Source organism: Condylura cristata, unplaced genomic scaffold (assembly GCF_000260355.1).
Source record: "Condylura cristata isolate star-nosed mole 26May11 unplaced genomic scaffold, ConCri1.0 scaffold00002, whole genome shotgun sequence".
Taxonomy (NCBI): domain Eukaryota; kingdom Metazoa; phylum Chordata; class Mammalia; order Eulipotyphla; family Talpidae; genus Condylura; species Condylura cristata.
Genome location: NW_004567103.1, coordinates 25,670,219 through 25,687,002, shown reverse-complemented (window position 1 = coordinate 25,687,002; position 16,784 = coordinate 25,670,219). Strand labels below are relative to the sequence as shown.

At 44.5% G+C, this 16,784-nt stretch overlaps 1 protein-coding gene across 1 annotated transcript in view; it reads left to right on the top strand.

Moving 5' to 3' along the window:
- Window positions 1–16,784, top strand: part of LOC101628204 (aldehyde oxidase-like) — a 113,378-nt gene that overhangs the window by 95,881 nt on the left and 713 nt on the right. The window contains exon 37 of the mRNA XM_012725344.1: window positions 1,084–1,250. Coding sequence (XP_012580798.1) covers window positions 1,084–1,250 — 167 coding nt within the window. The remainder of the gene's footprint in view (window positions 1–1,083; window positions 1,251–16,784) is intronic.

Sequence of the window (16,784 nt, the reverse complement as noted above, 5' to 3'; positions counted from 1 at the left end):
TTTTTTCTATCGATGACCCTAAGTCTAGATAAGCTGCATTCTCTAAGGTAATGATAACAGTTTCTTCTGAGAACTGCAGGGTCTAGATTCACCTTAGTCTCACATACCGAGGTGACAGTCACTGGAAAATTCAGGCTCTGGCTAGTTTATCCAAGGCATCTCTGAACATGTTGGGGGGGACCCATCCTGCATTATCCTCTTCAAAAGGTCAAAAAAACCTAAGCTCCTTAGAGTCACAAATCGTATCATTGAAAGAGACTAAGAAACTCATTAAATAGGTAAGGAGGTTGAGGGCCAAAGAAATATATAATTATTTCAAAGATGTTTCACATTGAACTGTTGCAGAACCATGACCAAACTCATACATAGCGAAAATAATGAAAATAAAATAACCTTGTATTAAAACATTTAGGGTTAACAAGAGTCCACCAATAGGGGGCAGCAGAGGTCGCCTCGCCTGCCTTCTGCTAACCTATTATTTCAGTATAAGAAAGTCACTTTGTCTTGGTTCCGTTTCTGAGGTGACAGAGTGCAACAAACAGGCAGATTTATAACCAGGTCTTGTCATCCCCCTAGAGGCAGTAAGTAATCAGGTGGGGGCTGGCTAGGTGGTATTTCTGGGGCCTTCTCTGCATGTGAGAATATGCCCAGTCCCCCGCCCCCATCAGAGCTCAGTGCAGGCCCAGCTTGTCACTGAATCCCACAGCTGTCTTAGCAGGAAGCTAACATTTAAGGCACTGAAACGCAAGTCTGAATTTTCCACTAAAATTCGTTCCACTAGTCAATAAATTAGGCAAAGGCAAGTGGTGAAACTAGGAATCTGCCAAACATTCTCATTTTCGTTTCTAAGCAAACACCAACCAGCAACCACATTCTCTATTATGTGCAAAGCTTGGGGGTTGAAAATGAGAAGAGGCTGGCAGGGGAGGTGGAGGATGAAATCAGGGTGTGAGCTCAAAAGCTCAGGCTCTGAACCAGCTCCCCTCTCTGCCTAAGGTGGGGCGCCCGGTCCTGCTCTCTTCCTCCCCAAGCTCTTTCCCAGGCCACAGCCCCTTTCCTCCCTGCTCCCCTCTGCCCTTTCAGGCCTCCCTGTGCTGCCCTGTCCGGTCCTTCCAGGACTCACAGGCTGCCTCCATCAGTGAAGGCGGTGCCTTTCAGACACTTGCCCTTGGCTTCCACCAGGATACCAGCTCGGGGCGGCTGTGGACACGAATCTGTCAGTCTTGCCTTGCACTTATCCAGCAGGGCAGGTAAGTCTCAGGCTGCATCATAACACCTTTCCTGACCTCTGGAGTCAGTCTGCCAGACCACTTTTAGAAATGGAGGGGGCCCTTCACGGGGCATGGGTCAAGAGAGGAATGGACTGAGAATTGAATAAGAGATGCACATGCACACCTATATACACACATGCACTGTCTTATTAGAAAAGTGAAACAAGTCTTTAATGGGCCAAAGACTATAAAGAAAAAAACGGAAATCTCCTGTGACCTACCCATGCACAGCCACTGTGAAAGTATTTTGAAAATATTAAAAACTCAATCCCCACACAAATTGAAAGCAAGCATATGTCAAAGATGCATTCAACTTAACTAAGGGGAGAACCAACAAGGTGACGAAGCCCAGTAGCGGCTATGAGAGACTGAGTGTACAGAATCAGAAGGGTAGGCTAGTTTAGATGCAGAACTGGCCACAATCTTTCAGAGAATCAAACTGTCACCTTGGCAGGAGAAATAGTTTAATTGCAACTGGAGGAAAAATAGTCCAGGTGTTAGGGAGCAACTTGACAGACTCTAGGTTCTACTCAACAGTACGTCTACCTTCCAGGAATGTCCCCAGGTGATCAGCCAGTCGTGGGATGGACCTGATGGCTGCTCCGTGTCACTGGGAAAGGTCATGCAGTCTCTCGTTACCCGTTTGCTGGCTGTGTGTTATTTGAAAAACAGAAATAGATGTGCTCTAGTTTATTTTACTACACTCGTCTCCCTGCATTGTTGGGAGCAAATTATATTCTAGGGAATATTCTAGTAAATACATCTTCACACATTTCTTAATTACATGCAATTCCAATTGATTCCCGTCCACTCTCAGGAACCGAATATGACGACACACATTTCCCCCACCTTTACCAACACCGGGAAATATATGTTTCTAGTCTTTGATAATTTACAAAAAAAATGGGATCTTGTTATTTTTAATCAAAATTACTTTATTAGTGAATTTATACCTTTTCCCCTGGTTATCTTGGTTTTGTCGTGTTTTTGTGCCAATGGAATTTTAAAGCAATGAGCTTAAAAGATGAGCGTAAAAGAACAGAAATGTCGTAAAATTGCAGCTGGGAGCCTGGGCACATGTGGGGGGAAGGAGTTTGTCTCTGACCCCTGCAATTGGAAAGACAAGGACGATGGTGTAAGTACCATGGACATGACCCGCAGGACCCCAGGCAAAGAACCTGCTGTATACCCAGACATCAGGTAAGAGGATGGAGCAGTGGTCAGATTTGTTTCCGAGGTCACACAGTCTGGTTCTGTGTCATGCAAAGGTCATAATATATATTCATATTTGCTTGTATCAACATGTAGAAATGCTGGAAGACTGTAAGAGAAACTAACTAGGTCACAGGTGGTAAGAGTGAGTGGAAAATAGAGGGACAGGGAGGAAGCAAAGCTCTTCATCAAGCATTTTGATTCTGTTTCATTTTTTAAATGTTTTGTGTTTTCTATTTTTAAAAAAATAACCTTTAAAAATTCTTTAAAATCAGGCCCTCCCTGGTGGTGCAACAGGTTAGGATGCAGCACTGCAAGCCAGCTACATCCACTTCAGTGCCAGTTGGATCCCTGGACCCAGAGGTGACCACATAGCACAGCAGACCTCTCCTGACCTGCCTGCTGCTCCCCTCAGCAGTGTGCTTTATCCATCTGCCTGTTCTGCTCCCCACTCTGTCTCTGTGAATCCTCTTACCATCCCTGAACCTCTGGCCTGTACCCCAGTTCTGTATGCATAAATAAATAAATCTTGAGGAAAAAAACACAACTGCTTAAAAAAATCCTTTAAAATCATTCATAAAGCCCAGAATTTAAGAATTAATACATATGACCTTGCTCCTTAAAGTTTAGGCAGATTAAAATTTGACAACAACTTCATGAAAGTAAGAAACAGGAGCCCTCCATGGTGGTGCAGCGGGTTAAAGCACATCACTATGAAGCTATTGCAGCCACTTCAGCACAAGTTCAATCCCCCGCCAGGGAGCTGACCCACATGGTGTGATAGACCTCTCCTGACCCACCTGCTGCTCCCCTCAGCAGTATACTTCATCAATCTGCCTGTTCTGCTCCCTGCTCTGTCTCAGATGACTCCTCTCACCCCTACATCTCTGGTCTGTACCCCAGTTCTGTATGAATACATAAATAAATGTTTTTAAAGTATATTTTAAAAAATAAGAAACAAAGGCGTAGTTGCTATGCAGGTATGTGGGTATTGAAATTGTTCTCCTTTAACATACTTATCAAAACCTGGTAAGAATGGGTGGAGAATTCTAAAACCTAACTGTTGACTGTAGAGATTAGACTAATCTAATAATAAGCTTCCAGAACAGATCTGTTTGTTGTGAGGATTAAAGGGCATAGACCAGTTCTTACTTCAGTGAAGGTCATGGATCAATGAAATTGGCACTTGCTGCGACTCCATTATGTGGTGGCCAGGTTGGGGTGTGTGGCTGACAAGTGATGTTCTCAATGAGGTACTGAGGTATCAGGTCTGAAATCTGTGCTGGCATGGAGAATGAAAGTCATGCTTGTTAACAGGATGTAGAGTCTTCAATGTGAGAGATGTGGTGGTGTCAATGTCAGAAATCTTGAATGCACTGCTTGGGTAATAACTATTATTTCTTAGCTCCCACAGGAGACAAATACAGATGAATCAGTCAGTGGACCTGGAAAGAAATAAGAACAGAGAAGCTTTGAGAAGTATCTCAGTCTGTTGATCAAATTATTAAAGGTAAATTTGTAAGTCCCTGTCGGGACCGAGACCCGGACTTTGCCTCCTATGCACAAAACAACACTTGATTGGAACTTAGAGTAAACATCCTGGTTGAGAACGCAGCACACCCGAATCCCTTCCCCCATTCTCCTTCCTTTCCTGCTCAGCAAGCTTTGGCACCAAAGAGACAGAGATGACGATGGATCCCTCCCCCCCCCTTTCTGCAAGCTTAAATACCCGCACCCTGCTCAATAAACTTGAGACCTTGATGCGATCCAGACTGACTCTGTCTTTCTTTATGCGCCTGGTCTCCTTTCTCTCTCCCCCCATTGGCTTTGCAGGAGGTGCCCCCTCGAGACCCACGAATTACTAGACCTGCTGGACGGGTCAAGTCCCTTTTTCATTCAAAGAGTTTTAATGTACTGATCCAATTTCCATTGATGCTGCTGCTTCCCTAGAACATGGGGACAATAGATGTACCGTTAGGAAAGATCTGTCTCTTTCCTCATGTAGTAGAGTTAACTCATCTAGAGCATCAGACTCTGAAAGGAGTGGGTAGTTTATGAAGAACACTGATTCCTTGGCCAAAAATGAGTGCTGGCCCATAGACAATGGAAGATATTAGAGATTTTGAAGAGGATGGTGACATGGAGAGAATAAGAGGGCCATAAGATAGACTCTTTAGAAAGAACACTTTCAGCTGAAGTCATTGTTAAATTTCCATACTTCTATCACTTTGTCAACTGAGAGGAAAATGAAAAGGCTAAAATAAAATAATGGCATTTACTTGGGGTCATAGAATTGCAATTGGGGAACATAAACTCAGATATCAGCCTAAATTGTGTCCCATTAGGGTCTTCATTTGAGGAGTTTTAAAGGAAAAGATGGGTGGGGGAATAGAATACAATAAGAACTGATGTAGTTCAATCCTTAGAGTTCACTGGCTTTTAGCCAAACTGGCCTTGGTTGCTATAGAGAAAAGGGAAAACAGTTCTTTGCACAATTTGGAGAAGGCTGTGTCTAGTTGGAAAACTGGTTCTTGCCAATCAGTGATTTTGTTTTAAGGTAAAAGTTCAGTAATATGGAATCTCAGTTACATGATGGAATTGGTTCAGGCCACCTGAACATTCTCTTGTTACAGCTTTAAGAACTAAAACTGGGTAAAACTAATAATTTCAGGGGCACTATCCTGAGCACTCAGGGGTATGAATGCAAGGAATGCTCATATATGAATATTTTTTTGAATCCAGGTCAATTTAAAACTTATATGGGTGGGTTGACCACAAAATGCTTCCCAGTATTTTTTTAATTGTCCTGATATTTTTTCTGCACTATCTCCAGCTTCCTAAATACAAACAAACCTATAGACAGAGTGGGGAGCAGAACAGGCAGATCTACCAACATAGACAGCTGAGGGGAGCAGCAGGTGAGACAGGAGAGGTCTGCTGTGCCCTCTGTGGGTCAGCTCCCTGGCTAGGGATTGAACTCGTGCTTTAGTGACTTGATAGTGCTGAGATTTCAACCCCTGCACCACCAGGGGGGGCCCAGATTTCCAAAGTTTTTACTTCCTATTTGGGTAAATTTAGAAAAAGTGATTTTATCTTCTACTCCTTCCCTCTTTCCCTCTTTCTACTCTTTCCCTCTTTCGCCCCCCAAATACAGCCATTTATTCTTTGTAAATGGGGCCTCTGAGGCCTTTTTCAATAGGTGCTGAATTGTTCCTTAGGGTTTAATCTTCCCATTAAATAGATGGATGGCTCATTGGGTGTCATTATTGAAATGCAAGTTTTTATGTAGAATGCCAAGTCATCCCTGACATCAGCCGTTTCACCCTTAGGTAAGAACAACTAATTTTTTATTCTTATCTGATGATTGAGTTATTGCTCAAGTTAATCATAATTAGTTTCTAGTTCTTGTGAATACACCAGTGTGGGCAGGCAGAGAACTAGAGCCAAACATGTAGTAGATTTGTCTTAATTGCAAGTACTTGCTCATTTATTTTGTGTATAATAATAGCTGCCTGTGAAAACATTACCAAATGATGACGAATCTTTGTAATCAAGATAGGACCCAATGCTACCTCAATGACCTAGAAGAAAATAATGTTAACATTTAATAAAGTGTATATATTCAGTTCTGAATATATTTAAATCAGGTCTCTTTGAAAATAAGTAAAATTTGCTTACTGTATTTAACAGGTGAAATGCAATCAGACAAGAACATTTATATGTGGAAACTCAAAGTTTGACACTTTGAAGGCGGAAGATGAGACCACAGACATATCAGCGTTGTGTCAGGATGCAGCATTTTCACAGCTGGGTTCATTTCCACTCATGACATGGGGGTCATGGTTGATCCATTTCAGGTATTTCACTTTCTTGCCAGGGCTGTGGAGCCCAAGTTTAAGAGGTAATGTTAGTCAAGCCTACTAAGAAAAGACTGTCCCCTACTTCATCAATAATAATAACAACAAAAACTGTCAGGTATGGATTCACACATTCCTTTAAAAAAAATGTCAATTCCATTCCAGACTCTCTGTTCCTCCTCTTCAACTCTTCTTCTCATGCCAGCTGTATCTCTGAGACAACATGGTGAACATCATTGATTTCACCATATTGAGGGCCTGATCAGCTGGACTCTGTTTTTAACTTTGGTGAAGTGGACACTGTTGCCATCAATGACTTTCTCCATTGACCTCAACTACACTTTCCAGTATGAGCCCATCCAACAGCACTTCAGTGGCATAATCAAGTCTTAGAACAGAAGCTTGTCAGCAGTGAAAAACCCCTCTCATCTTCCAGCCAACATCAGGTGGGGTGATGATGGTGATGGATACCATTAAAATCCATTAGTGGTCTTGGAAAAGACAGGGGCTCACTTGAAAAGTGGGGCCAAATGGGTCATCATCACTCTTGATGCTGCCATGTTTCTGATGGGTTTGAACAACAAGAATTCTGACAAATCTCTCACGATTGTCAACAACTCTCCTGCACCAGCTGCTTGATCCTACTGACCAAGGTCATCCAGGGGGCATCATAGAGTGACAGCATACTGTATTGATGGTATGTGACAAGGCAGAGCTCCTCAAGCCCCTTCCCTTCTCTAGGGGACCTGGGATGGGACTGTGATGAAATCAGTCCATGCATCACTGCCACTCAGAAGACCACGGATAGCCCCTCTGGGAAGCTGTCATGTGATGGCCCAGGGGCTACCCAAAACAAAATCCTCACTTCTACTGGTACAGCCACAGCTATAGCCAAGATCACCCCTGAGCCTAACCGGAAGTTGACTATCATGGCCTTCCATGCTCCTACCCTCACATGCCAGTCATGCATCTGATCAGTACCCAGGAAAAGCTTCTGAGTATGATAACATCAAGAAGATGGTGAAGGAGTTCAAGCGTCCCTTCAAGGGTATCTTGTGTTACCCTGAGGACCAGGTTTTCTCCTGAAACTTTAACAGTGACACTCTCTCCTCCACTTTTGATGCTGGGGTTGGCATTGCCCTCAATGACCACAATGGTATGACAATGAATTGGTTTACAGAAATATGCTGTTCCGTGCCAGACTAAGGCCCCCCACCAGACCACCAGCCCAGGAAGTGCACTAGTGGAAGGGAGAGGCCTGTGGCAATAAGTGAGTCCTTCCCCACCCATCCAACCCACTGAGCCTCTCTTGACATCAGCATAGTTCCAGCCCAGGTTCCCTAGGAAAAGAAGGGGATGCGGGAGCTCTACCTTGACAAGTACTATCGTAAAGTACACCATATCCTGCCAAAGACAAACAAAACCCATGCTAGCCATTATGGTTTTTATTCTCAAATCATCCCAAGATTGGAGGGTACACATAGCCTTTCATGGAGATCCATCAGCTGGCACCTGTAGCCTTTGATGGAGATCCATCAGCTGTTGAGCTCATCCTTACTTTCTGGCTCAACAAGATGTTCAGGCTTATCTGTCCTTTCCTGACCAGCCCCTTGCCCCAAAATCTGTAGTTGGCCTTTTCCTCCAAGGAGCCTTGTTATTTTTAATGTGAAATGGTATTTAGACACCAGATCTGTTGCCAGGATTGTTCATTGCTACTGGGGAACCTTTGCTTTTAGGCAATTTCAGCGGACAGAGCTAGGAAATACGTATTTTTTAAGCCATGAAGCCACACTGATACCTCTTGTTCCACTCCAACTTCACAGGTTCTTCCTCTCTTTCCCTCATTCCATATTTTGCACCTCCCTTCGCCCAGACTGAGAACATGACTCCCAACAATGAATGTATTATTCATTTGCTTAATCCTGCACTACATACAAAATAATTTCAGAAATCATTACACTCAGTGAGCCAGCCACAAACCTGGTAAGTAAAGTTGTTTTATCCTTATCATAGTCATCCTAGTAAGAGGATTTAACTTGGATTAACATCTTATGGTGATACTATCAATTTTATTTACAGCTAAGTTCATTTGCTTCTGTTTAATATTCAATTTTAGAGGATTTTCCCCACTGCCACTTGTTTAATTTTTTATTATACAAAACATTCTTATGAATATTAATGACTGAATACACTGAATGCTTCAGTATTGATATTTCGCTAATAAGATGCTTAGACTTATCTTCAGACTTTAGGAGATTTCTCCAGCGATGTTACAATTGGAGTTCCCACAACTATTACTAGTAATTTGTTCTTCCCTGGTGTCCTGGTACACCAGAGTGTGACATACCATCTCCTCCAAACCTACCTGCCTTCATTAGTTTTGTGAGAGCCTTTGGCATATGGGTCATAGCTGGAACTCATGGTGTCTTCATCTCTAGCCCCCTCGCCCTCCTCATCATATTTAGGATGATCCTGGGACTCACAACCACTACCACCACCACCACTCAGGCTGAAATGACCCAGCAGAGGCCATTCTTTGAGCAGGGGCTTTAATCCTTTATGCACATTGCAACCACCTACATGATTTCTCCTTCCCAGAACAATCAAAACAAAATCCCTGGGAGTGTGAGTTTTGTCAGTCAGGTTTTTGCTTTGCTTTGTAATTCATTGCTCAAGGGAGAGCTCCCTATCAACCTTGCATATTGGAAAAAACAAATTCTCAACATGCCACTCAATCCAGATACTTATTGATAACAAATCCATGGAGACTCTTACTTTAGACTCTTTAGAAATTTCTTGGTTCTGTGACCCAATTCTGTGATATATCTGTGTTTCTGGTACCATTCTTACCCCACACTGCAATGTGAACATTCTGTCTAATTCAGGACCTTTCTCTTACTATACAGATTATTCTTGATTCCAACAAATGCTAGGTGTATTTACCATCATCTTTCCATAGAGGCTGTGCTCTCATCATTACTCCCTGCAAAGATTCCGTCCTACTCTCTCTCTGGCCTCTGTCCAGTCCCAGTCCCGCCAGCTCTACTCTCTACCTATCTATTCCAAGTGTGAGTGGCCTATTCCAAATGCTGGGCTGTGTCCTGTCCTGTAAGACAGCAGAAATAATTTCCTCATTGTGTCTGAGTTAAACATGGATTCTGTGCAGAGCAAAAACATGGGCATCAGATGAGGAAAGGGAAACAACCACATTCCCATCAATAGATGATGGGATAAAGAAGATGCAGCATCTGAACACAATGGAATATAATGCAGTTATGTAAAAGTGGATGATATTCTGCTATTTGAATCAACATGTATGGACCTAGAGGGTATTATATTTAAGCAAACAAGTCAGAAGGAGAAAGTCAAACTCAATATGGTTTCACTTGTATATGGTACACAGAGAGACAAAACAGATGAATGAACTAAATAAAATAAAGATAAACATTCAGACCCTAAGACCAAAGGAGTGAAGGCCATAAAGGGAAGAGGAAGGGGGATGAGTAACCAGGTGAGTGGAATCAGTGGTATAGTGAGGGATAGAATTGGACCCTTAGCAGTCAATGTAATGTTGTCTCTACTGACACTGATCTACGTGAAACTTGCCAAAGGTTATAATGTAATGCTTCTTCAATTAAAAAGAAAAAAAAAAGCCTTCTCACACCAGTGAGAATGGCACATCTTCAAACAACTAGCAACAACAAATGTTGGCGAGGATGTAGAGGAAAAGGAACTCTCCTGCATTGCTGGTGAGAATGCAAACTAGTACAACCACTATGGAAAACTGTTTGGAGGTTCCTCAAACTGCTAAACATGGAGCTTCCCTGCGACCCAGCAATCCCACTCCTAGGTATCTACCCAAAAGACAAAAAAACACTGATTCAAAAACACACTGCTCCCCCATGTTTATTGCTGCTTTATTTATAATCGGAAAGACATGGAAACAACCCAGATGCCCAAAAGTAGATGACTGGATTAAAAAGATGTGGTACATTTACAAAGTGGAATATTACTCAGCAACCAAAAAAGATAAACACATGCTTTTTGCAGCAAAATGGATGGAACTGGAAAAGATCATGCTTAGTGAAATAAGCCAGAAAAAAAGGAAAAATACTGATGGTTTCTCATAGCAGGTGTATAAAGGACCAGGGGAGAAAATAATGATGATGATGAACAGCTATATACCAGAGATATTTTATGGGGGTGGAGTGGGGAATGGGATCAAAAACAGTGTGGGGAGGGTCATGCATTAGACTATGGTGATGGCACACGAGTGATTTGGTGATGGGAGGCCCACAGGGATTACAACTGAGATGGAAAAAGGCAGACAATGATGTAAAAATAAACACTTATATTATTTTTTTAAGCCTTATTTGTTTTTTGGTTTTTTTTTCCGTTGAGGTAGAATGATTTACAACACTGTATATGACCCAGAGATGGAGGCTTCTCAAATGCAAGTCACCTCACCTCACCACACCCACTGTCTCAAAAGCTTCCCATGGCCTCTCCTCACCTCCTGCAGGGCCTTTGCCACCACCCCTGCTCCCTGCCTGGCCCTTCTCCTGGGCAGTGCAGCCCTCATTCATTTTCCTGGCAGGTAGCTGCTGCTCAGCCTTGCCTCCTGACTCAGGATCACAGGTATTATTTCCCTGCAGACGGTGCCTTCTTCCTGCAGCTGTGCTTTCTGCTCACTCTCCTACAAGGTGCTAATGCTAATCTCTAAAAGGGAGGAGCCTCAGAAGACTTTTTTTTTTTCCAGAAGACTTTTTATTCAAGTCTAAGGGCTGCTGAGCACAGGAGCATGGGGAGCTGCTTGTGAGCATCTTAGTTACATTTTACTCTGCCATCTGTGAGTAGTTTGCAAAATTGTACCAATTTATTCTTTCAACTGAGGCTTGGAAGGCACTTATAGCATTTTCTCTCCTTCTCCCCAAATCAATGAAGAAATAAATGCCTCTAGTCTCTTACACAAATTAAAGAAATATATTTTTATTCTAAGGAATGTGTAAAATAATGACATGTCTTCTTTTATAAATGAACTTCTTCCTTATTTTTTCTGTATAATTGGTGGAGGGAGACTGGTAACCAACCCTGACACCCCAGTGAAGGTGGCCAGTGCCGTGGGTAACCCAAAGGACATTCAAGTTCCATGTGAAAAAGGCTTGAGAAGTCTTCAGTGGGAAATCAAGCCTGCATCCCTGATGATGGTAGCAGTCATCACATATTCACAGTCTTGGGGTCCTCCATGATCTAGTTCTTGTTCCTCTACTCCTACTACACCCAAGGAATCTCTCAAAGACACTCCAGGCCAAGAGACTACTGTTCCTATCTGGTTTAATGAGGGCGGGTGGCAGGTGGCATACAGCCAGGCACCCCTTGGTGCTTTGCCCCTGAGTCAGCAGAGGTGGTTGCATTCTACTTGAATATCTTTACTGGTTTTGGCCTGAAGTCCTTCTTATTACAATAGGAAAGGAATTCAGGTTAAGTGAAGCAGGTGATTTGATTAGTCAACGGAATTTATTGAGACATAGGTAATTTTAAAAAAAGATTTATTTATTCATACAAGATTGGGGTACAGGTGAGAGGTGCAGGGGAGGTGAGAAGATTTACTAGAGGCAGAATGGAGAGAGCAGTACAGGCGATCCGCAAAGTAGCTGCTGCCGAGAGCAGCCCACAAGTCAGAGGGCTGCCTTGCTATGTGGACCTACTCCAGGGCCAGGGATTGAACTCTCACTGAGGCAGCTGTGGCTAGCTTACAAGTGCTGTGCTTTAACCCACTGCGCCAACAGGGAGAGCTTAGACATAGATAAGTTTTAATAAATTTTTGTTGAGGTAACATTGTGTTATAACATTGTTTCAGGTGTGTGTGCGTTGTTATGGCAGTTGATTAGATGGCAGCAAGGTTCAGATCTTGTCTGTGGGTAGCTTACTGTTTCTAGAAGGAGGAAACGAGAAAACTTCTGTGCCTTGGGAATGATACTCCAGAAACTGTGCTTCCTGGGAAGGGTTACTGCAGGCCAAAAAGAGGAAGAGGCACTGCATCGAGTGTCTTTGAAAACTTTTGAATTATATAATCTTCATGGATTACCTTTACCTGGTCAACAAGACTGGGGGGGGGGGGAAGCCACTGTGATATCCAGGTAGTAAAAGAATGCTCCTATGCTGAAAGGACCAATTCAAAATGTGGCCACATTTCTAGGCAGAGTATCCAGAGGTCATGCACTACCTGCCCACTGAGTCACTGCTCTGAAAGAAAAGGAAGCAGAAATGTAGGGAGTGAGGGCAAAACTGAGAGCCAAGAAAGGTATTAGCAGAAGATGTGGCATCAGTTCTTCTCCCCATTTCTGGGGGCCTCTGGAGTAGAGACATGCTAGGATTGGGGTGACACCGAGGCCTGATTCATCCTATGCTTTTCTGATCAAGTTGTATAGACGCTCCCACTCTGCTGAAGGATGTTCAAGCAAATTCAGCCCCCTGGGACATACCCTTGACTCTTAACAAGCAGAAACTACTGCAGAGAATTGCAAAATTCCTGTACTAAACCCGAGGAGGTTTTAGTCCGTAGGCAAGTCTCTGGTTCTCACTGAGAGCTCTTTCAAGGCCAACTTCCGAGCATAGGCGGTTTGCTACTCCCCAGTACCAGTTAGACGTACAACCCTGCCCAGGTACCGCCCCTAGGAGATCTCGCGAGAGCCTACGTGCCCTACCGAGTCAGCACTGTGAGCGCCGGAATTTGTCAGCTGTTCCCACTTGCCAGGGACCATCTCTCGCTCCCAGGACCTTGTGCAGACTTGTAAACATCTCATGCTCCCTCAAATGACTGGTTGCAAACTAGTCTCCCTCCTAGACCACCGGCTTCCTGTGGAAGGAGGCATCCTACCTTTGCATTTCTGTGGTCCTAGTACCTAGCACAGAAATACCCAGATACCTGGCAAGTATTGCTGACATGCAGCGCTGCAGAATGCGCCAAAGGAGCCCCGGCAAGATCCTTCACTGAAAGCTAGGTCACCAGTGCAGGACCTTTCCCAGGACCTCTGAGAGGGAGCCAGGTACGTCAATCAACCAGGACACTGATGGAGAACTACAACATTAAAATTCATGAAGAAACTCGGGGCGTTTGTATATGAGTCAGTAGGGTGGCCTCCAGCTACTTGAACATTATTACTATTTCTAGCCTAAAATCCTCCCTATTGTTCATCAGCAAAGGAAATTAAGGACAATCACAGCAGGTGATTTGATCAGTCAATTAAATTTATTGTAACGTAGGATTTTTTTAAACTTTTGTATCCAAGTAACATTGCATGTGAACATGCAAGTGTAAGTTTCAGGTGTGCATCATTATGCAAAGGAGAGCTGAGGCTAGAATGTGGGTGATTGTTGGGAGACAGAGAGTCCCTCAGGGAGGAAGTGCTGCAGCTGTCCATGCTGAAAACACAACACAAGAGACTGGAACCCAGCACAGCCCCACCCCTCCCGCCTCCCACAGTCTCGCCCTGAAATTTCTAATCAAGGGCTCTCTGGATGCTGGATCTCCACCCTTCTCACAACATAGGGCTCCCCTACTCTGACCCTCTGCAGCCCCCTCTTTAGCTGATGAGACAGACCTCAGCCTATCTAGGATGCTGCTCCTGCTCGGACTTGTGAAAGTGGGGTAGAGCTTTCACGACTGGCTGGAAAGGAAAACAGGTAGGCGGGCTCCCTACTGTGGGAGCTAGTGGGTGTCAGAACCACGGCCACACTGATGCTGTTCCTTCTGGTCAGTAGGAATGGTGCTGGGGGCCAGCCATCAGAGCATGTGACCATGACCCCTAAGTGCATTTTATGCGGGAAGTCGGTACAGAACATGAACACTGGAAACTGAATTATTCAGGACCTCGCTTGCCATTTCCATAGGTGATACATTCTTGCCCACCCCCTTCCCTCCCTTTCTTTTCCCATCTCTTCTTTTCTTCTCCCCTGTTCTCCTCTTCCCTCTCTTGTCCTCCTTGGTCCAATGCCCCTTTTTCTTTCTGATCTCTTCCACTTATTCTTTTATATATTCTGATCCCGACTGAATCCACTGCTTTTAATGAGCCCCATGGGGCTGTTGCAAAGCACTGAACAAGACGGTATTTCTGTCGAGATGGCCAGAGAACACCTGCTTCAGAGCCTTAGACATGCGTGTTAAAATGCTTCATCTGCGCATCGCCCAGATCGCCTTAATCTGAACTCCCAGGGTTTTTCAGGACCTGTGTGTAAGCTCTGGAAGGATTGGGATAGTTTGGAGCAGATGACACCTAGAATTCCACCCAGCAGCAAAGACTGGGACTTAGTTGCTACTGCATACAAGGCATTATGCTGAGGGCTTCAGGAGACACAAAGAAAACTTGTGCATGACACCGAGACTGTTGGAGAGACAAGGTGTGGGCAAGAAGAAAGTTAAATAACAGCCCCATGGCTAGCAGCCAGAGGGGTCCAGGCACATGATGCCTGAGGCCTGACGGAGGATAGAGCTGCGTGATGAGCAGACAGGAAGTACCCAGTTCCCATTCATTAGAAAGGGCGAAGGGCGAAGTTCTAACACATGACTATGTGTTTCTCACTAATAACCATGATGCTGACAGCTACAGCATCAGCTAAGCTATTTAGATGCTTCCCATGTGGTTTTACAGCAATTCTCCAGTGACACTAACAGGATCCTAGGGGTGATGTCACTTTTCAGAGTGTGGTCCCTGGCCCTGTAGCCCCGGCATCACCTGAGTTTGTTAGAATTCTTAGGCTGAGGCCTACTGAGTCAGCACTTGAGCTGGGCCTCAGCAGTTTGCTTTCACAGGCTCTTCAGTATACTTGATGCATGTTAAGTCTTGAGGATCACAAGCCTAGGTAGCCATTTTGTTCCCGGGGGTACATATGGTAATGCTGGAGCACAGAAAGATGGAGGGGGCTGCCACAGGTCACCGAGGCCATGGTGGAACTAGTTTGAAAGTGGGGAGGCCAACTCCCCAGAAACAAAAGCCACCCCTCTGGATTCTTCAAATGCCCACAGTAGTGTTTGAGCCGCAAATGCTCACAGAAGTAAATATTTACTCTCACAGATCAGCTTCCTGACCAATGGGCGGTCAAGGCTGCAGTCACTGAATATCACAGCATCAGAGGCTGCATACAAAGTGATCCTGAGCTGCTGTATGACTTGCAAAAATGATGAGGGCCCCAGTTACTGGCAGAGATAAATTAAATGTAATCTTGCTTTCTTGGAGTATAGGTTTAGAAGGCCAGCACAACAACCCACACCCATTCTGCATGGAACATAAACTATAAACAAGATGACTCAGTGGCTTCCAGGTCTTCACCGCCCTCTGCCCAAGAGGCAGCGGGGACCTACTGGAGGGTTCTGCTGCTGAGGCACCTTGGTGAGGAGAACACCCAATGCTCACTTTCCCTTTGCTCAGCTCCAGTCACCTGGCATGTTCTTTTGATAAATGCCTCAGGTTTTCAAAACCTCCACAGAGCTCGCTTAATCATTCTTTCCACTCTTCCCTCCCAGCTCCCTCAAGCTAGGCAAGGCCAGTAGGGATTAGGGAAAGACATCTTGGCTTCTAGGGAGAGGCAGAGGTCTGAGCCTGTTCCAGGCTGTCTCCTCTACTTGTACCAAGAGAAACTGCTGCCTACACACTTCCCAGCAGCAACCCTCCTGCCCAGAGTGCGGGGCCCCCTCAGCCCTTGTCCAGGCCCAACTGTCCTTACAGGGTCTCATACACCATAATCAGAGTGAGTCCCCCCACTGTCCCCTCACTTGCTATCTAAGCCCCCCGACAATAGGTACAAGCACAGGGCTGGCCTACTTGGCTTCCCCCAGGTCTTCTCACTTCCTCTGATGTTTCTGCCTCTCCTAGACATTTCAGGACTCATCTTTGCTCTACCCACTCAGTTCATGAGAGGGAAGCCCTGCCTGTCATGTTGGCTTCCTAATGCGCCTACAATAGAAACCCACACTCCATTCACAGATGGAATGGTCGCGATTGACCCTCCCAACGTTTTACGACAAGCAGGTTTTTTTAGTTCTCAAAACAAAAATAATTTACATGACAGGCACAAGAGCACGTGGCAGGAGAAGATGGTGTCTTGAGAGCCAGCAATGGTCTTTTGCCCTCAGTCTCCAAGAGGCGGAAGGGCTGTGGCCTTATGCAGAGCTGTTCATGGGGCTCTTCTTCACATGGGGAGGTCAGGCTTGCAATTCAGGAGATTTCATGCCATCATGCTATCAATACCGAAATGCCCAGCAACTTGGGCTTTACTTGACCTTCATGTTTTAAGTGAGCAAAAAAAAAAAAAAAATTGAGAAGATCTCAGGAAGTATTAAAGAAGTCTTTTCCTATAGACTAAAGGAAAAGAAGCTCCTTGTGTCCATAATACTCATAACATTTTGGGGAATGTCAGGAAATTTTTCAAAAGTTGACATACAGTT